Raw genomic sequence first — 19,050 nt, forward strand, 5'->3', positions numbered from 1 at the left:
GTAGAGGTTTGACAAGGCCATAGATTCAGATCTTTGAGTAAGAGGAGAGGAGAGACTTCTGGAGCTATATGAAGTTCTGTAATTTTCAAAATAAAAAAATTTCAGATTGAGCTGCTTCATATCTCTTCTTTTAAAAAAATGTGTATTTCTTTATCCCCTCATGTCCTGTACCTTGAACTCTTCAGCGAGCCACCACCTACTGCTTCTCTGTCCATCTGTGAGTTCATGCCGTTGTCCACTGTCCCAGGTGGGGAGGAGGGGAGAATTAGAAGAATGAGGGGCACTGTGGGGAAAGGCAGCAGGGGCAGCTCTGGAGTCGTGGGGCTGAGAAGGTAACTGAGAAGTCCACACCTGTGAATATAGGCATCTTAGCACTCGCTGAATGTCAGAGTATCTAGTGTGGATGCTTGAACAGTGGCTTGTCAGTTTGCCTTTCTTCCTGGCGCTCCAGCTTCAGGGTTCACACTCCCTCTAGAATCGTGTCTCACGGAGGCCGCTCGCTAGGTGATAACGGCGCCAGATTCCAGAACTGGTGCTTCCTTGTGTTCCCTCTTTGGTCTTCTGGATTGAAGAATGAAAGTTTGCAATGTGCATTGTGTCATAGAAGTGAAAGAAAATGAAGTATTTACTGGATTTGTGTATTACTAGGAGCTTTCTATGTAGCGTACTCTTTACTCTTCACAAATTGATGATGTGGTTATTATTTTTCCCATTTTATAGATAGGGAAACTGAAGATCACAGGTTAAACAGTTTGCCCGAGGCTGTACAGTCATTAAATGACATCAGATGCTTAATTTCCCTCGAATCCAGGGGTCCCCAGCCCCCAGGCTGCAGACCCGTTAGGAGGCGGGCCGCACAGCAGGAGGTGAGAGGCGGGTAACCGAGCCAGCCTTCGTCTGCCGCTGCCCACCGCTTGCGCCCCCGCCCCCGTCCGTGGAAAAATTGTCTTCCACGAAACTGGTCCCTGGTGCCCAAAAGGTTGGGGACCGCTGTTCTAATCCATTCTTTCTTTGGAACCAAGAGTACAAAAGGGAGGAAAAAAAGGAAATGAGAGGTTGAGGAGAGGGAAGGAGATCTGAAGTGAACATCTTTTCAGCTAAGAGAATGAAAGGTTCTTCGGAGTGAGAGGTCAGGAGCCTCTGGGTCAGCTGTTGTGTTTCAGGAGGGTCCAGGGCTTGACAGACCGGATTTGCGTTGTGGCTCACCCCTGCCAGCTGTGAGCTTGTCTCGTGGTCTTTGAACTTTGTTCTCGTCAGTAAGATGAGGTTAGTGCTTCTTCGTAGGCATGCTGAAGAAACAGACTCCAGTGCCAGGTAGGTGGAGGTACACAGGGAATTGCATGTGTGTGTTATTAGTGGTAAAACAAGGGCAAGCTTTGCATTGTCCTTGGACGTGGAGTTAATTAGATGTTCTCAGCAGCTTTTGGCATGGAGTAGCGAACCTTGGCTCACCCTATTTTTTCTTTTTCTTCCTTTCATAACTCTCTATGTTTCCTCGTGTTTGTCTGTCATCATTGAGAAAGGTTCCCGTGCAGTTCTCTCTGTACTCAAAGCGGCCTTGGTCCATGACTCCCATGGCAAGATCCTTGAAGGCTTAAGGAAGAAAGAGCCTATGTTCGTGCCCTCCAGTAGTGTGTTCTCCTTTGTTTGGGTCACCAGTCTCCTTCCCCCAAAGCTGGGTGGGCTGCATCCCCACCTCTGCGGGGACAGGAGCACAAGGAGTGACTGCTGGCCACCGGTGCCAGGAAGGCAGGGGAGGGGTCAGCCTTCCGCCTGTTCTCTTCCTGCCCCGTGGCGTCTGTCTGCCACTGGCTTGCTTCCTGCCTCCTTTGACTTGGCTTTAACCTCCCATAAAACATCCCTGAGCTGCCTGAAAGACACCATGACGTTGAATGGAGCTGCCAGTAGTTCTCTCCCGCTGCCAGGTGCATAAAGTCACAGACCTAATTCTGAAAGCATAGGGCAAGCAGCTTTCGGAGCACTTGGGAATCATGTCAGGTGAGCTTATGTGAATGTGCCCTTTGCTCCTCCACCCTCAGGAGTGAAAACTGTTCTGAGGAGTAAGTGCCGCAGCTTCCTTCTGGGACATAACTGCCTAAGCTGTTCAGTCCTTTATTCTGACACTTTGTCCTGTTCTACCTTTACCCTTTCTTCTTTTTCTCAGAATCCTTATTTTGCTTTTATTGTTTAATGCAGGACTTGAACACCCCTAAATTTTTTTTCCTTCTATGTTAGAGAAAATGGCAGGAGTGCGGCAGAAAAAATTGTGATTGAAGTAACAAATGCTGAGGCACAGACGCTCATTTCTAGATAACTAAAACTCAGTTGTATTCAATGCAGGTTGAACTGATGCCAAAATAGCAGAGAAATCAGAGCCCTGGGCTACCTTAGGAATCCGAGAATTAGCCTCTTCATTTCACAGGTGAGGAAGTGGTGTTCTGGAGGGTTGCCCAGAGCCATACAGCAAAGTTATCAATGGGATCAAGGCTACACCTTGGTCTCTTGACTTGTGTTTGGCACTTTTCCATGATCGAGATGGAATTATCTCAGAATTAACAACTGGCAAACACATTCCATGACCTAATGCTGTAATGGCTTTTTAAATACTGTTTGCTTTACTCATAAAAAATGAACTGAATTTCAAGGTAGGAGATGATTGTTGAATTATCAAAATATTCAGTACAGATTTAACTTGCGAACTCCTCATATGTACATTGATGGTAATCAGTGTAAATCTCACGGTCCCGTAGTCAGGGGATTGGTTACTTGGTGCATCTGTCTCATGGAATATCACGCCCCTGGATTTTGGAAGAATTTTTGATGGCATGAATAAATGCTTAAGACATTAACTGAATGTCTGAAATAATATATACAGTATAATACCAACATTATGTTAAAAAAATAAGAATATTGATGCTTAGAAAGTAAATAATAACAGTGACTCTTCAAAGGTTAGGCTTATCAATAATTTTTATTTTACTTGGTTTTCAGGTTTTCTGCAAATGCATATACTACTTTTATAATCAAATCAGTGAATATTATAAAATGTAATTTATCATCATACATACAATTTATATGTACTATGTGATTCATTTTCACTCAGTTTTTCAGAACAATGTATATGATAAAATGACATCTTTGAAGCTCTGTAGTGTAAATTATTATTTATATTATGATCTCTTTTTTGTTCCGTGGTTTTTCTGCTGTAGACTTATTTTATTTGTTAAATATATTTTTATTCCTTAGGAAACTATTCTCCATGTGTCTTTATTGTACTTCTTCTGGTCTAAATAAATATATATAGCTGTCTTCATTTTTACCTTGTCAGTTTTGTTCAAATAATGCAGGTACGCAGTTTAGAAAGTTAAGTGATACTACGAGCCTTGCAGACAAAGCATAGCAGTTCCTGGCTTCACCTGTCCCCCCCAGGAGGCTCACACTCCAGAGGGAACTTAAAAAGGTAGCTTTTACGTCCTGCTACAGATGAAGGGTTAACTCCCATACCCCCTTTACCTCCCTCTCATCCTCCCAGTGTGGTTAAATGACTATTCAAGTTAAATCAGCAATCATGGTTTCTGTTATGACTGTGTAAATATTGCCTTCCACAGACCAAATAATGTATTCCAATTCTAACAGTCCCTTTCTTTTATGGTTTTGGTTTTCCCTTAACATCCTGTTTGAGTCATTCAGTGCGCTTCTCATTGTCTGAAATCCTTCCCTGGCTTGCCCCGTCTGCAGGAGGAGGTCCAGGCTCCATGTGCTGTGGCCTGCGAGTTTGCCAGGCCCCTTGGTCCTTCTGGCCTCGGGAGCACTGCTTTCTGTCCCCGGGCTCACCTCTGCGGTGCTGTTTGCAGTGTTTGAGCGGGTGTGTTGCCCCTGTCCCTTCTACATCCCGAAATGCCTTTCCTGCTTTCTGCTGTCTCTGCTTCCCAGGCCTTCTTTAGGCAACTCGTGTGGTCCTTCCATCCCCTCCCCTGCCCCCACTGTGTCTGGGCTGGGTGCCCCCTAACACCTTGTGCAACTGCTGTGCCCTGTGCATCTGAGTTTGTAATTGTTTATGCCAGCTGCTTGCCACATGTGCTCTGGGGTCCTTGAGGTCTCCTAGGATCTTTTCAAGGGTCTGAGAGGTCAAGTACTGGGTTTTTCTACTATAACATCTGAAAACACCTAATGTTTTGCAAAACAGCAGGGCTTGTGGGAAAAATAGCGTTGGGGCATGCCACTCAAAGCCTGTGCAGCCAGCTTACCAGCAGAAACAATACCAATCCTAAGGAAATTTCTGGGACAGCTAAACCTCTGCTGGGGTTTGCAGCTGGCATCACAGCCAGTCAGTCCTTCACAGCCTTAAACCCTGGGGCTCATCGTCCTCCTTTGACATTCAGGCCCTGGAAGACCATTTGCTTATGGGTTATCATTTTATTTGCATATAGATGTCATTCTTATTAAAATTAAAAAATATGAACCTGGGTATAGCCTTCATTAGTCTGTTGTTTTAATTCAGGGAAAACGTCTTAGCATTTTTACATCTGCATCCACAGTCCCCCAGATCACTTGAAGACACTGTCCCATCGTCTCATTGTCTTACCTAGGAAGGTACTCTATTCTAAGCTTTTTGCTGAAGTCTTTATGAGCTGCCACGGTATGCCTTTAGCATGTGGAAGCTTGTGCCTTCCTGTCACTTCAGAACACGAATTGTAAACCACCACACCTTCATTATCTCCACGTCATTACCGTGTATGCTGAACGTGTGAGCTCATTTGTGTTGAAGAAACATGCACTGCAGCAGGTTGTACCTCCTACTCCAGGAAGCCCTTCCTGACTTCCTCCCTCCTGCACAGCCTTTCAGCTTTCTGTTCAGATCGGTTTCTTTCCTACCAGACCAGAGAGAAAGGAGTCTGGGAAATCTGATTTTGCAGTTGGGCGCTACACCCTGTTGACAAAGGTGATGTTTTTTCCAGCCTTCTGAGTGCCTGGTCTGTTGCAGTAGATCTGAAACACAGATGCACTGCACTTTCTAAAATGGAAAAGTAATTTCCCTTGTTAATACCTGACTGACTCTGCTGCCTATAGTAGATGTTCCTAAACTAGAGTGGACTCCTGGGTCTCCAGGAACTCGGGAGCCTTCTAAAATTGTATGCAACACTTCTAATTTGTTCATTTTTTAATAGAGGGGAGTTTGTGATCAGACTCTCAAAAGGGTCCCCCCCAAAGAAATCACTGGCCTGCAGGCTGAAGTCTACCCAGCTCCGTGTAATTTCTCTGCTCTCTTGACTTAGGCTGAGCTGTTGCCTCAGCCTGTAAATTCCCTGACTCCCATTACTGTGTTGCACAGTCCATGCGCTTAGGAGAGCTTCCTTGATCCCCGGAGCCAGTTCCCTGTGGGCTCCGTGGGCACCTTCAGCAGCGTCTGTCACGTGAGCTGTAGCTCCCCATCCTTTACGGACGGTTTCTCACTTGACAGTGGGCGTGCCAGGGCCTTCTTACCAGGCTTACGGTGGCGTTGGTGAGGCAGTACACAGATGGCGGCAAATGGCGGCAGTCCCTGGTCGCTTGGGTCTTCCCTTGCCTTTCTCACTGAGAGTGTGAGCTCCCGTGTGGTGCGGTCCACGCGTGCGTTTTGCTGTGATGATTTTGGGTTAGAGTTAAGAAGGACCCGAGAAGGGTCAGGTCACTCTTCAGCCATAAAACAGAGCAGAAGGGAATTTTTCAAGCTAGTAGATTACGGCGTTTCGGTAGAACCGTCTGTAAAATGTCTCTGTGTAGTCAGAGTCGCTCTCGTCAGATCCTCAGCAAGTGCTGCGGGGGCGGGGGGGGGGGGGGTCTGACGGCAGCCGCCGCTGCCCAGCGTCGCCAGCTTTTCTGTCGTCTCGGGAAGACTTTGAGGACCCGGTGAGAAAGCTATAACCTGTGCTTAGAGGCCATGCTGTCAAAACACCTCTAAATGGGGAATTCCCTGGCGGGCCAGCGGTAGGCCTCGAAGATCCCGCAAGCCTCACGGCGCGGCCCCAAATCCCACCACCTTTAAGTGCTGGAATTGCACCCCGCGCGGCGCGCGGTGCTTGAGCTGGAAAGGGTCTGTCCCCGTCCGCCTTCGTTGCGTGGCGGCTGCAGGGCGCTCAGCTCGCGGGGAGGATGGCGCCGCGGGCCCTGGCCCTTTCCAAGGAGAGCGGGTGGGGACGTCGGAGCCAGCCGTTTGTGTGCCTGAGCTTGAGCGCGCTAGATAGGAGCGCGGCGCGAGTCTGCAGTGTTTCCCCTGCTTGGAGAGGAGGAGAGACAAGAGGGGCCCCGGCAGTGGGGCAGGCCCTAGGGGCGCGGCCGCTCTGTCCGGCTGCGGTCCGGCTGCGGTCCGGCTGCTCGCCTTCTCGCCAGTCAGGAGCGGACCGAGTGGGCTGTCAGAACTCTGGTTTTTGGCCATATGGGTGTTTTTGTTTCTCGCTTTCCCTCTCGCCTGATTTATCAATTCAGAAATTAATTGATACATGAATTTGCTTATTAGCGCATTGAATAAAGCTTAAATTGTGTATTGACTAGTACTATTGAAATTCTTATTTTATCAAGTTGCACTTATGTTTCCGTTCAAAGATGCTGAGTTTGACTTGTTAGAAGTTCATTGTACCTACGTGTGTATAACGTATGTTCTAAGGCTTAACCTATTAAAGTTGTTAACAAAATTTGTGGTCTCATTTATCATGACAGGGTTTACCAAACACAACAATCTTAGTATGTATATTTACATATATGTATATATATGTATTTCTAGACACACATTTTAAACATGTTCCATTTTGTATTCTGTGTTTAGGTAATCTATTCTTCTTTATGTTAACCTTTTGAATTTATGTGGTGCATTTAGGAATTGATAGTGGATGTTTAAGTTTAGGAACTTTAAATCCAGTAACTCGTGTTTATTTACCTAGGCTTTCCACACTCTGAAGAAGGCCACGTGGCTCAGTGATGGAGGGGCATGGTCTCTGGAGTCGGGAAGGCCGGGGGCCACGCCCCAGCCACGCCCCCTTCCAGAGCAGCCTGTCCACCATGGCAGCCACTGGCCACGTGGGGCTCTTCAGCACTTGGAGTGTGGCCAGTGTGACTGAATTTTTAATTGTATTTAATTTTAATTAATTTAGGTCTGGGTAGCCATGTGTGACTGTGGCTGCCATACCGGACCTCACAGTATGAGGTGATTTAACTTAGTTCTGTGTCCCAGGTTTCCTGTCTGTACAGAGGAGATCAAACTTAAGCTGCCTTTTGTGGTGGTTATAAGAATAAATAAAACAATATATTTAAAGAGCTTAACTCTGTGCCTGGAACAGAATATGTCCTTGAGAAATGGTAGTTAGTTATAATGACTATTATATATTTAATAAGCTGGAATTACTTTCCTTTTGAGCATTCATTTAAACCTGTTTATTTTTATTCTTCCCTTTCAGGATTAATTTATTTTTGGAAATCAAGTGCAATATTAAAGGAAAACAAACCACACTACATTATTGGAAGCCATTTCTGCTAATTTTATTACATTTTAAAATTTATGGTTTGATTTGAATACTATCATGGGAGGAGCTGTGAGTGCTGGGGAAGATAATGATGACTTAATTGATAACTTAAAAGAAGCTCAGTATATCCGCACTGAAAGAGTGGAGCAAGCCTTCAGAGCGATTGATCGCGGAGATTACTATTTGGAAGGCTACCGAGACAATGCTTACAAAGACTTAGCCTGGAAGCATGGCAACATACACTTGTCAGCACCTTGCATTTATTCAGAAGTTATGGAAGCGTTGAAACTTCAACCAGGATTGTCTTTTCTTAACCTGGGAAGTGGAACCGGATATTTAAGTACAATGGTGGGCTTAATTTTAGGTAATTTAATTTTTGTAAAATTCTATTTTAAAAAGTAAGCTGAGTTTGTATTACTGTTTATGATTTATAGGGTTTGTAACTTTGTGTACAATGTATGTTTGAATGTATATTCTGAAAGTAGTTACCTTCCTTAAGTGTGGAAACACAAGGTCATAGTAGTAATCTTGCCTTATTTTCAGCCCTGACCCTGATAGTTAGCTTTGCGTTCAGTCCTAGACTTAAAAAGTTCTTGGAACTGTTTTTGAACCCCCAGCCATTGTCTGTACTTAGAATTGAACAGTTGGAAGGTGGGAAACTCAGAAGTATCATGTAATCTACTTCAGGTAAAGTGTCCTGACAGCTGGCATCCTGACAGCTGGCATAGAGAGTTTGATGGCTATGAGGCAGTGCCCCATGGTGAAGGGGATGGTGCTGTGCTCTTGTTAGGGTGCAGGAGTCGGTGGGGTATGGAGGGTGTGGCACTGTGGGGCAAAGCGCAGGACCGGGGAGAGAAGTGTGTATGTCATTAAGTTTCAGCCATCTCGTTGAGTGTCTCTCTGCCAGGCCTTATTTCTGGAGCGAGTATGCAGCAGTGATCAAAAGGGACAAATGTCTCTGCCTTCAAGAAGCTTACTGGGTGCTTACTACGAGGGCTAGGCATTGCTGAAAGCACTTGACATACAGTAACTCATTTAATGCTCCCAGTAACTCTGTGAAGTATGTATTGTCATGATTCCTGCGTATGTCGGTGAGTAAACCGAGGCACAGAGGTTCAGTAACTCGCCTAGAGTCACGTAGCTAGGAAATGACAGCGGGGGGATTGAGGAGGCGGGTGGACAAAGCATGCACGCAGGAGCGTCTGCTCTGAGACATTGTGATGTTGGATGGAGGATGAACAATCACGAGTGTCACTGAGCCGCTTAGTATTTACCGAGAACTGCTGTGCGACAAGCATTAAGGTAGAGCGTCAGGCCCATAACACGGACTCTTGCCCTTGAGTTTGCAGACTGGCGGGAGTGGAGAGACAGGAAGACGCACGGTTCTCATCCTGTGTGCTGTGTGCCGTGGTTGGGTGTGTGCCCACGTTATAGGGATGAGACTGGTTTACAGACTACTCTACAGTGATGGGGATCATGGAAGGATTTTAAATAGAGAAATGGCTGTACTCCAGGAGGTCCTGGTGCACTGAGGCAGTCCTGGTTTTTCCTGGTTATCCTAGCATCAATATTAATGATGTCCTTTTCTTTCCCAAAGTGTCCCAGTCTGCACGGTAAATTATGTGTTCACATCGTACGACTTTAGGCATTTTCAGGCCTGAAGTTCCCCCTTCCTAAACACTGACTAGCTCCGTACTTGCTCTCCTAGTCGTGGAACCTGCAATCATTTCACTTTAAAAAAAAAAAAAAAAGCCCTTTCATCCCACAGCTGAGTCAGTTCCCGATACATAATAACTGGTCAAAAACGGTAACATTATTAATTTCTGCCAAGAAAGAAATTTAGCAGCTTACATTTAAATTTGGTGCTCTGCTGATCCTGAGATAGCAATTTTTCATCAGGTTGGGAATCCCAGAAACCTAGCACTTGTGTCATTAGAGCCTCTTTGAAAAAGGAATCTCTAGGGTTTGAGACGGTCTCCAAATCAAAGGAGCTTAGCGGAGGGGGAGTAGGGAGAGCTGCTTTTCCAAAGCGGGAGCTGCCTTCCTTGAGCCAGTGCGTTTCTTGACTAGCTGTGGCTGCTTGAGGCTCAAGTCCAGGCCTCACTCCACGTCCAGGCACCTGTTGTTCTGCCCTTCACTCTTCTAGCCGGTCAGCTGGCTCCTGCTGAGGGAGGGCAGTTTAGCCAAAGGCCTGGTGGGGGGAGAGCAGGGGTCCTAACTAGCTGCCTTACCAGCAGTGAGGTCACCCTCCTAAACTCCATTCCTTAGTACTTGTCTCCAAGAAATTAGATGACTGGGGCCAGATGTATTTGAAGGCCGACTGCAAACGTCATCATATCTTGAATGCTTTCTCCTCTATACCCGCGGGCATTGTGGGGAAACAGACCCTGGTTTGAGTGACCCACAGTGATGCCGCTTCCTCCTGTTAGCAGGCTCCAGGAGGTCGCGAGTCTTCAGTCACATGTGTGACCGCGCTGACTGGACAGTGTTCCAGCGTTTGTCTGTGTGTGGTCCTGCAGTCAAGACCAAGATAGAATACCTCTCCTTTTGCTGGTAAATAATTCACTTGATGAGAAAGATAAAGACATTTTAAAAAAGGAAAGGCAGAGAGAGCGGAGTCTGTAAGACTGTGATTACAGTTAATAAACCTTGGATCTCTCCAGCTTCTGAGGAAGCTAATCTTTTTTCCTCCTGCTCCCCTTTTTTGGTTTGTGTTTCTCGAGCATTTAATTAAAGTCAAGGAGGGGGATACATCCGTAAAAATCACTTAGAACCAGCTCCACAGGGGGCTGCTTCCGTGTTGCCTGTAATAATCTGAGAGCCGTGCGTCGGGCTTGGCCCAGTGCTTCGCAGTGGCCATAGCAGCAGAAGCTGTCTCCTAGCTGCACTGCTCTAGCACCCTGGCCCTCAGCCCTGCTCTCCAGTCCCGAGACGGGCGGCGCGTGCTCCCTGTGGGCAGCACTCCTCGCCCGAGGACACGCTCCGTGTGATCCGGAGGCTCTGGGCCGCACCGGGAGGGCAGCGCGTCTGACGAGGCCCCTTGAGGGATCTCCCCTGGAGAGGGTGGGCTGCAGTCCTGAGAGCTCTCGTTCAGTGAGAGGTTAGGGTGATCCTGGCTGCAGGAAGTGTCTTCCACCACATTTGGAGCAGTTACTCATAAATGGAATTTAGTTTTGCCGCGCACTGAGGAAATGGACTGCTCCAGGTTCTAAATCATGCCTCCTTCTGACAACTTGTTTCGTTCCCAGTTGAAGATAAATTCTTGTTCCGCTCTCTTCTCCTTAGGAGTCTTCCTGGAGCAAAGGGTTTCCACACAGAATCTAGTCCTTAATTGACCCTCCTTTCAGTGCTGTCTTCTCCAGGGAAGCCCATTGAATAGGGTGCGGGAAAGAGGTCTCTCGTGTCATTAAATATCAGAACCACGCAGGCACGTTACTCTGATCATCTTTCTGGTTCAGGTGGGGACGCTTCGTCTCCATTCTGGTCCTTTGTGCTGAGGGATTCACCCCTTATGTAACCCATAATATAAAACTTAGGTGTTGCTTATAAAACCTGGAACCTCGGGCTGAATGACTTTCTCAGTCTCTTGCCTAGGTCCTGAGTTAGCAGACGTGACTGTGGAGAGACTGCCAGAATCACCCAGCACTGCGTACGCCGCTGCCTCAGCTCTGCAGCCTTAGGTCCTACAGGTCACACGGTGGGCAGGCTTGCGTGTCTGATGGGAAGAGCACCGCCAGTGTACCTAAACGCCCTCACCTCCCAGGGGGCTGGTCAAGCTGTGCGTGGCCGTCATGTTTGGTCTCTGTGCTCTTTCTCTACCACAGGACATTAAGTGGTACTTACTTATTCAGCTACACTGACATTGCCTTTGACCTCAGACATTCATGTTTTCTCTCTCACTTTAGCCCTCTTCCTCACTTGGATGAAGTTCTAATTTACATGCCATAAAGTTCACCTATTTTAACTGTACAAGTCAGGGAGTTTAAGTCTGTAGCAGAGCTGTACAAGCATGGCCGTAATCCAGCTTGAGAGCACTTCCATCACACATAGAGGCCCCTGCCCCAGCCCCTGGCAGCCACTTAGCTACTTTCCGTCTCTGTAGATTCGCCTCTTCTGTACCTGTCATGTCCGTGGAGTCATGCAGTCTGTGGTCTTTTGGGTATGGTTTCTGTCCTTGAGCGTTACATTTTCAGGGTTCACCTGTGCTGTGGCGTGTATCAGTGGTCCGTTCCTTCTGGTGGCTGAGTAATCCTCCGTTGTGTGGATGTGCCACATTTTGTTTGTCCTTTCACCAGTTAATGCTGATTTTGAATGATGCTGATGTGCACATTCATGTACAGATCTTGGTGGAGACCTCCAGTTTCATTTCTCCTGGGTGGGTTCCTAGGAGTGAAATTGCTGGGCTGTATGGGGAGTTTATGTTTAACTTTCTAAGAACTTGCCGAACTGTTTTCTGGAGTGGCTTGCACCATTTTATATTCCCACCAACAGTACACGAGGTTCTAGTTTCTCCATAGCCGCACTGATGGTTTTTTTTTTTCTTTAATAGCCATCTTAGTGGGTATAAAGTGGTATCTTGTGGTTTTAGCTTGCACTTCCCTGATGCCTAATGATGTGGAGTATCTGTTCCTGTGCTTTTTGGTTATTCCTCTATTTTCTTTGGTGAAATGTCTATTCAGACCTTTTCTCCATTTTTAAATTAAGTTGTTGGTGTACTTATTATTGAGTTGTAAGTGTTCTTTATATATTTTAGGTACAAGCCCTTTATCAGAAATAGGATTTTCAAATAATCGTTTCATATCTTTTTAAGCACCCCTTTTAGAAAACCCCCATGGCTCACTTCAGGCCTGAGAATGAGGGAGATCCAGAGTGGTCTTCTGCCTCATCTCCCCCATCTTTTTTGGTGAGACAAAACCCATTCTGCACGTTTCCAGGGTTCTCTCTAAGGTAGATTCTCTTCTCTTCTTCTCTGCATTAAGCCAAACCTCAGTTTTCCCTCTATATTTCTACCCTACTTCTTCTTTTTTAGGAGATTATTATTTTTCTTTTTAAGAATTACAAAGACTGTCCTTGGAATGGGCTTTATTTTGGGCTCTGAGCAAATCTGTTTTGAAAAGAACCCTTGCGTTTAGGCCACTACCATTTTCTGAGATCAGTTAAGCTCCTTTACACCGTTACTTCTTAGCCCTGGTTGGGCTCCCGTGCATCTTTTTTCTGCCCATATGCCCTGCATTGAGTTGCTACCATTATTGTGTTTCTTGGGGTTTTCCCCTCACTTCTGGTTGTGGAGCGGAAGTCATTACTGACAGCTGTCTCCTTCATTGCTGCTCCTGTGGAAGTCCCCAGATGATTCTGTGTTTATGGGTGTTACTGCTGATTATTACAGGGCAGCTAATAGTAATAAAAATACAGTTTTAGGGAACAGTGCAAGCTGTAGAAATTTTACCAAGTTTTCATAGTAATTTCTTCTGGTTATATTTCTTCAAGCTCTTCTTCGAGGTTGAAAGGCACTTCCCTCGGTGCTGTGAAAAGTCTCAGGTGGGTCACTTTGCATCCTGAGTTTTTACCTTCAGGCTTAACGCTCCCCAGCCTGGATCGTCCATGCACCAAAACCAGTTGAACCGTATTTGCGAATTTGCCGATTGTTGAAATGCGTCTGTAACCCTGATGTCAGTATCTGTCATTGACGCACATGTGCGGGTGCCGGTGGGGGCGGAGTGGTGGTGGTGGGAGCCGCTCTGTGGGCGTGGCCCCAGCTGGCCTGGGTCGAGGGACGGTTCTGCTCCTGGTTTCAGCGTCTCAGAGCGGCGGCCAGAGGATCGAGTCACAGTGCGGTGCGAGCAGCTTGGGTGCTGGGCCCCTTTCTCCTGAAGCTCGCTTCTTGTGCAAAATAGAGAAAATAGACTCCACCAGGGTGAGTTTTTAGGACCGAACGTTATTATCTCTGTGAGGTACGTATGTATGTGTATGTGTGCGTATTTCCCTAGTAGCCGTGGTGTAGCATTTGCTTCGTAAGTATTTTCTGGACTTTACAGAACATAAACGACCACAGACACCATGTGCTGACTGTGTACTCCAGAACACTCCTCACCCTCTCTGAATTTGTGTCTCTGTGTGAAATGACTTGTGAATCTCCGTCTCCCGGCGACTCCCTCCGGAGCTGGCGCCCACGCCGTGTCTCTCCCTGGCAGTCTCCTCTAGGCTGAGCTGGGTGCCCGACTGAGCACCCGCGTCAGAGGCTCACCTGTGTCGCAGGGCTGCTCCTGGAAGCTGCCTTCACGTCGTCTGTGCGGGAGCTCCTGCAGCCTCAGCCCGTCCAGCCTCCCTCACCTTTGGTGCAAAGAATCTTCCCCCGGATTCTGCTGCTCTTTGCGTTGCCTTTACATACACTTCCTCTGTCCTTTTGTGGAAGCTTCTTTGGCTTCAGCCTATGGTGAAGGGTGGCTCTTCCTTCTGTCTTCAGGTCACCTCCCCAGGCAGAGGATTCCCAGGTTTCCAGCACCAGGTCTGTCTGCTGAGCTCTGGACACTCCGCATCCTCCAAGCTGGCCAACAAGCTGGATATTTGATTATGCAGTGCTTACTGCACGCCTCTTCTTCAGTGTGCACGAGATTCCCAAGTTCAGCCTGTCTCCAGCTCAAGTTGCCCTTCCTTACCCTCGCCCACACAAGACAGAGCAGCTCAAGTGGCTTATACCTCCTGTGTTTGCATTTTGGTGAAAGGTACTTTTTCCTACAAAAATTACTCAAGGCAGGGCCTGAACAGCAGTCTCTCTTCTCTGTCCTTAACTTTTATCTTGCGGGATAGGCAGTCTGTTCACAGGGTTAGAAACCTGAAAGAACCGCCAGGCCCCTCACCTGTCTCCTCGCTTTGTCTCATCTTCCCACCTGAAGAGCAGTCAGCGCATGGAGCCCTGGGGACACCTCCGCTTCGGCACAGACTCGCAGGATGCTTAGAGGGTGGCAGTTGACTTGAAAGCAGAAGACCTTTCCTAGGTACATAAAGGAAAGTCTGTATTGCATTTTAGAAGATTTCTAGCAAACAGCTAAAATTAGTAAGAAATTTATTTTCAATGACATATACTTTTCTGTAAGATTTACTTCTGTACAATGCCTCATTCTGTGATAAAATAGATTTGACACATGAAGACGTGACAAATACACATTTTTATGCTTTGTATATATATCACTTGCCTCAGTCTTCCTTGTGAACCTTTTAAATTTGGGATGGTAGCTAAGTTTATGTACTTTATCATTCTCCCAAAGAGTATTTATTATACGTGCCATTGAGCCCGCTGCTGAGGATACAGCAGTGCAGAAGACACATCCCACACCCTTGAAATCGTGCACGTCGCTTCTGAACTAGCAATAGAAGCGTTGGGTCAGATTTATTGGCTGTTCTTCGTTTAGTTCAGGAATTTTTATTGAGTAGTGATGTGACTTGGTCACTGCACTGGCCCTGGAGTGTCTTCACAGGTGAATATGCAGTACAACAAAAGGGCTGATGAAATGGCTTCCGTGGAAAGTGAGTGCGTGAACAGAGTTGGATCAAGACCTACAGCTGTTCACGTTACCTTGTAAACCATGTCCTGTTCTGTCACAGTTGCGCACACTCCTCAGTTTACTGACTGCTTTGGCGTAGTGTCTGGTGTAGGCGTGTGAGAGATGGTCGTAAACTACTCTGGCCACGTTAGACTTGGGTATTATCAGCCCACTGGGTGGAAATACCTGAAGCAGCTGATGGTGACATGTGTTCTTGATATGTGGACATTTTAGACATAGTTTACTTAGGATCTTGGGGCCATGCTCCGTAACTGTTTAAACCGACACTTTCAGATTTCGTGTAAACATATTTTTAAGATTCACCTGTAGTAAAAGAAAACAGTACTTATATCCATAAGCTGAGAGAAGCCTGAGGGACTGGAACGTTCTGGTAAATTCCAAGGCTTGCTTCACGCGGCCTTTCCCAAACCTAGAGAGCAGAGAACAAGTCTCCAGTCTTAGGTATGTCCCACTAGCTAAAGAATTTTAAGCTTAACATGGCAAGATTCAGGTAAATGTTTGACAGTGTCTTTTGTTAATATGCTTTGGTAACGTGATATAATAAGGCGGAGAACCATAAGAAAATATTTGTATCGTAATGGAAATGCATTCGATCAGTTTCTCTTATCTGGTTATCGGTTACTTAATCTTTTGCTGATCTCATTTTTTCTTCCCTTTTCTTCATCTACCTTTGCACTATTTTGTTTCTTGGCGTTATACCCCAGGGTGTTCACGGAAAGAAAGAATTAAACCTATTCTTGTCTGCTTTTCACCTGTTACCATCTCTGAATTCTTCTAAAGTTACTTGTAAATCTTCCCAAAGATGCCTACTTTATTCAACTAGAATTAGTAATAAAATATCATTGTAACTTGTTTAAAGGTGTTTTTACATATACAGTTGGTCCTCTGTATCCACGGGTTCTGCATCTATGGATTCATCCACCGTGCATCAAGATATTGGGGGGAAAAAGTCCAGCAAGTCTCTAAAAGCAGAACTTGAATTTGTCACGTGCCGGCAACTATATACATAGCATTGACGCTGTATTTCCTATACGTAGCATTTATGTATTGGGTATCACAAGTAGTCAAGATGATTAGGGGAGGATTACAGATGTGCAGGGTGCATGCGGATACTACCATTTATATGAGGGACTTGAGTTGCACAGATTTTGGTATTTGCAGGGGGTGGTCCTGGAACCAACGGCCCCCCCCTCGCCCCAATACTGAAGGGTGACTTAATTCTCACTGAGAAACTTTATGCTAATTTCATGGAAACCGAATAACTGATTCACCTACTCCCTCTTGTGGTAAATATTTAGTTTTATCCCGATGCTTTTATTTGTAGTTATTAACTCTTGATTATCATTTTAGCAACGAGAGCACAGATTTGAATAGTCCAAAGAGATTTAAAAAATCATTTAGATGGGCATGGCAATAATTAGGAGGGTGTAGCTAGGGTGCTCAACCCAAGCTGCCTTGTTAGGGTCACCTGCAGAGCCTGGGCCTCACCCTGAGAGATTCCCTCCCCCTGTTTACAGTTTAAATCAAATTAAATTTAATCGACTTTGAAATTTGATTTTAAAATTCACAGGTTATTCTAACATGCAGTCAGGGTAGAGAACCACCTATAAGCTGCAGTTTTGCTTCTACAGTTAACCAGTTCTGTATTCAAGGGGAGAGCATGTTATAATTTCTAATGATTTGTACCCATCTTGTACTTTATGGTGTGTGAAAGACTTTTACATAATTTACATGATTTTCCCACAGACCCATTCCATACAGTAGGAAAGACCTCACATGGTAAGTGACTGGTCTGATGATCCAGCTGTAGCAGGAGCCAGGATTGGAAACGAAGGCACTGGCCTTAATCCACCCGGTTTCTCAGCACCCTGCAGTGCTTCGGTCTCACACGGACTGCGACTTGTTCATCTTCAGAGCTCCTCTGGTTACGTGCTGTGCACTGTGAGGTGCTTTTTGCTTGTGGCTGTTCCACGGATTAGCTCTCCGCACAGCACGGAGGACACCGGGCATCCCGGGCGCTGTGCAGCTCTCAGGTGCCCGGGCCTGCACACCACGCTCAGTGCTTCAGAGGGGGTGTGGGGTGCTGGGCGTCACACAGGGCCAGCAGCCATGTAGGTAAGAAGTGGAGGTGTTGATAGACACTTGATACCTAGACCTAATAATCAGCGACCTTTATGTATAAGCTCTCATTATCGACTAACTGGAAGATGACAAATAAGCTGGTTTAGGTCCAAATACTACAAAAGAAAAACAGTCTTTAGATTTTTTTGTTATATAGGAATTTTGTTATATTATTGCTCTTAATAAATGGACTTTTGCCAGCCTTGAAAACAATTTCTAATATAGGATACCTATGTTTTTCTAATACCTGTATTTGTCTTAATAAACTTTGACTTCTGTGTAAGTTTCTGTTTTCTCTTTAGTATTTAGCAATTAAAGATAGTGGTCAACTGTCAGTACTTTGATTTTTTAAGAATTTATATGACAAAAGTTAAGCTTTTATTATTTCATAGAAAAATCTCTTCACATTGGCACATACAAAATAACACTGGCATGTATTCAGCACAGTCAGATTAACATTTCATCTGTTAGATGGTGATAGGGAGTCTTAAGCTCTCATCTTTTGGATGCCATTTCAGTTTTCTCCAGCAACAGTTTATACCTTTCTATTAGAGTTATTGTACATTACTTATTTATTTGAAAATCTTGTACTTTTTTTTTTAAATCTCTTTGACTAAGCTCATTATTTTTTGATCGAAAAAGTTATACATGCATGTGTTAAGACACACTTCAGACAATAGAGTGTAATGGTGAGAATGCCTCCTTCCCACCCCAGGCGTCTTAGTCCCCTTCCCTAGAAGCAGCTGTGTATGCTTTTTTCGTTTTCTGTGTTTTATTCTTCCGGTCTATTTGATACAGGTGTCAAATGAGCTGTAATAAAGAGCATCGCGCTGCAATTTTATCGTGTGCTTGATGTGCTCTAGTTGTATATCACATTCCAAATAAATGAGATACTGGTGGCATTGCCATTTAAGTTCTGCCTTCTATGAATGCATTCTTTTCAATTTATTTTTTCAACATGTTAATTACTGTTCAGTTTATTAGTGATAATTAAAGATATATGTCCATGATATTTTAAAATGAAGCAATTCCACCTGTTAAAAAATCATGACTGGTGTTTGTACTAGAAATTAATGATAGTATATCGTACATGTGTGTTTATGATACTACCAAACAAATCCATTGTATGTTAATGAAATTGTCTTTATTTTGTGTCAAGGTGATGTGAAAAACAACGTTAAGAAATTTTCTTAACAAACTTTAAACCTTATTTCCAAAAGGTGCCACTTTGCTTTTAGATATTGTATAAGCAGAAAGCAAGAAAAGGAAAATGAGACCAGTGGTGTCTTAAGTGACAAACAGCCTACGTAGTCCCTTTTGACTTAGAGCTCTTAAGTTCAGACGCCCTCTGTTACTAAGGCAGTCTGAAATATTGAGCAGAAGCCTTGATTTCTACATTCTCTACTTGCCGCCTTTATTATAGTGTTTATCCGTTCGGTCCTATTGGAAGCTTCAGCCCCAGCAATAGTGACCTTTTTTTATTGACCTCTCATCCATATAGCCCTCATTTTGTTTTCCAGATGGTTGATGAGTATAACTAGATTCTTAAAATGAAAAAAGTCTCCGTTATGTTTTACGTTCAGTGGATTACCTTAAAAGGGTAGAAGGAAAATTAGATTCATTTCCTAGAGCAATATTTTCCTTACTATATATATAATGTTAAGTAACTGTAGAGTAATTTGAGTTTTTTTAAATGAGGAAAACTTTACTCAGTGTTTCCTAGCCTTTTTTGTTTCCTTACGGAAATTCAAGTTTTCAGAATAGTCAGATTCAATACTAAATTAAAAAGTGACGTTACTACGTGTACTTCTCTAAGTTTATTTTTTTGGTGTCATTTTCGTTTATTTTTTGAAAAAGGAAATTCTAGTTTT

The 19,050-nt window shown here is 44.9% G+C and overlaps 1 protein-coding gene across 6 annotated transcripts in view; it reads left to right on the forward strand.

Moving 5' to 3' along the window:
• Positions 1-19,050, forward strand: part of PCMTD1 (protein-L-isoaspartate (D-aspartate) O-methyltransferase domain containing 1) — a 61,227-nt gene that overhangs the window by 19,057 nt on the left and 23,120 nt on the right. Inside the window, exons 2-3 of one of the 6 annotated variants that reach the window (XM_079902037.1) lie at positions 2,341-2,422; positions 7,431-7,860. The exons of 2 other annotated variants lie outside the window; for them this stretch is intronic. In XM_079902037.1, the coding sequence (XP_079758163.1) occupies positions 7,554-7,860 (307 nt within the window). In that variant the 5' untranslated portion in view covers positions 2,341-2,422; positions 7,431-7,553. Of the gene's footprint in view, positions 1-2,340; positions 2,423-7,430; positions 7,861-14,092; positions 14,219-19,050 lie in introns of those variants that run through there. 3 more of the 6 variants (XM_079902036.1, XM_079902041.1, XM_079902043.1) reach the window with 3 other exon arrangements.

This window comes from Stenella coeruleoalba, assembly GCF_951394435.1.
Source record: "Stenella coeruleoalba genome assembly, chromosome: 17".
Classification (NCBI taxonomy): Eukaryota; Metazoa; Chordata; class Mammalia; order Artiodactyla; family Delphinidae; genus Stenella; species Stenella coeruleoalba.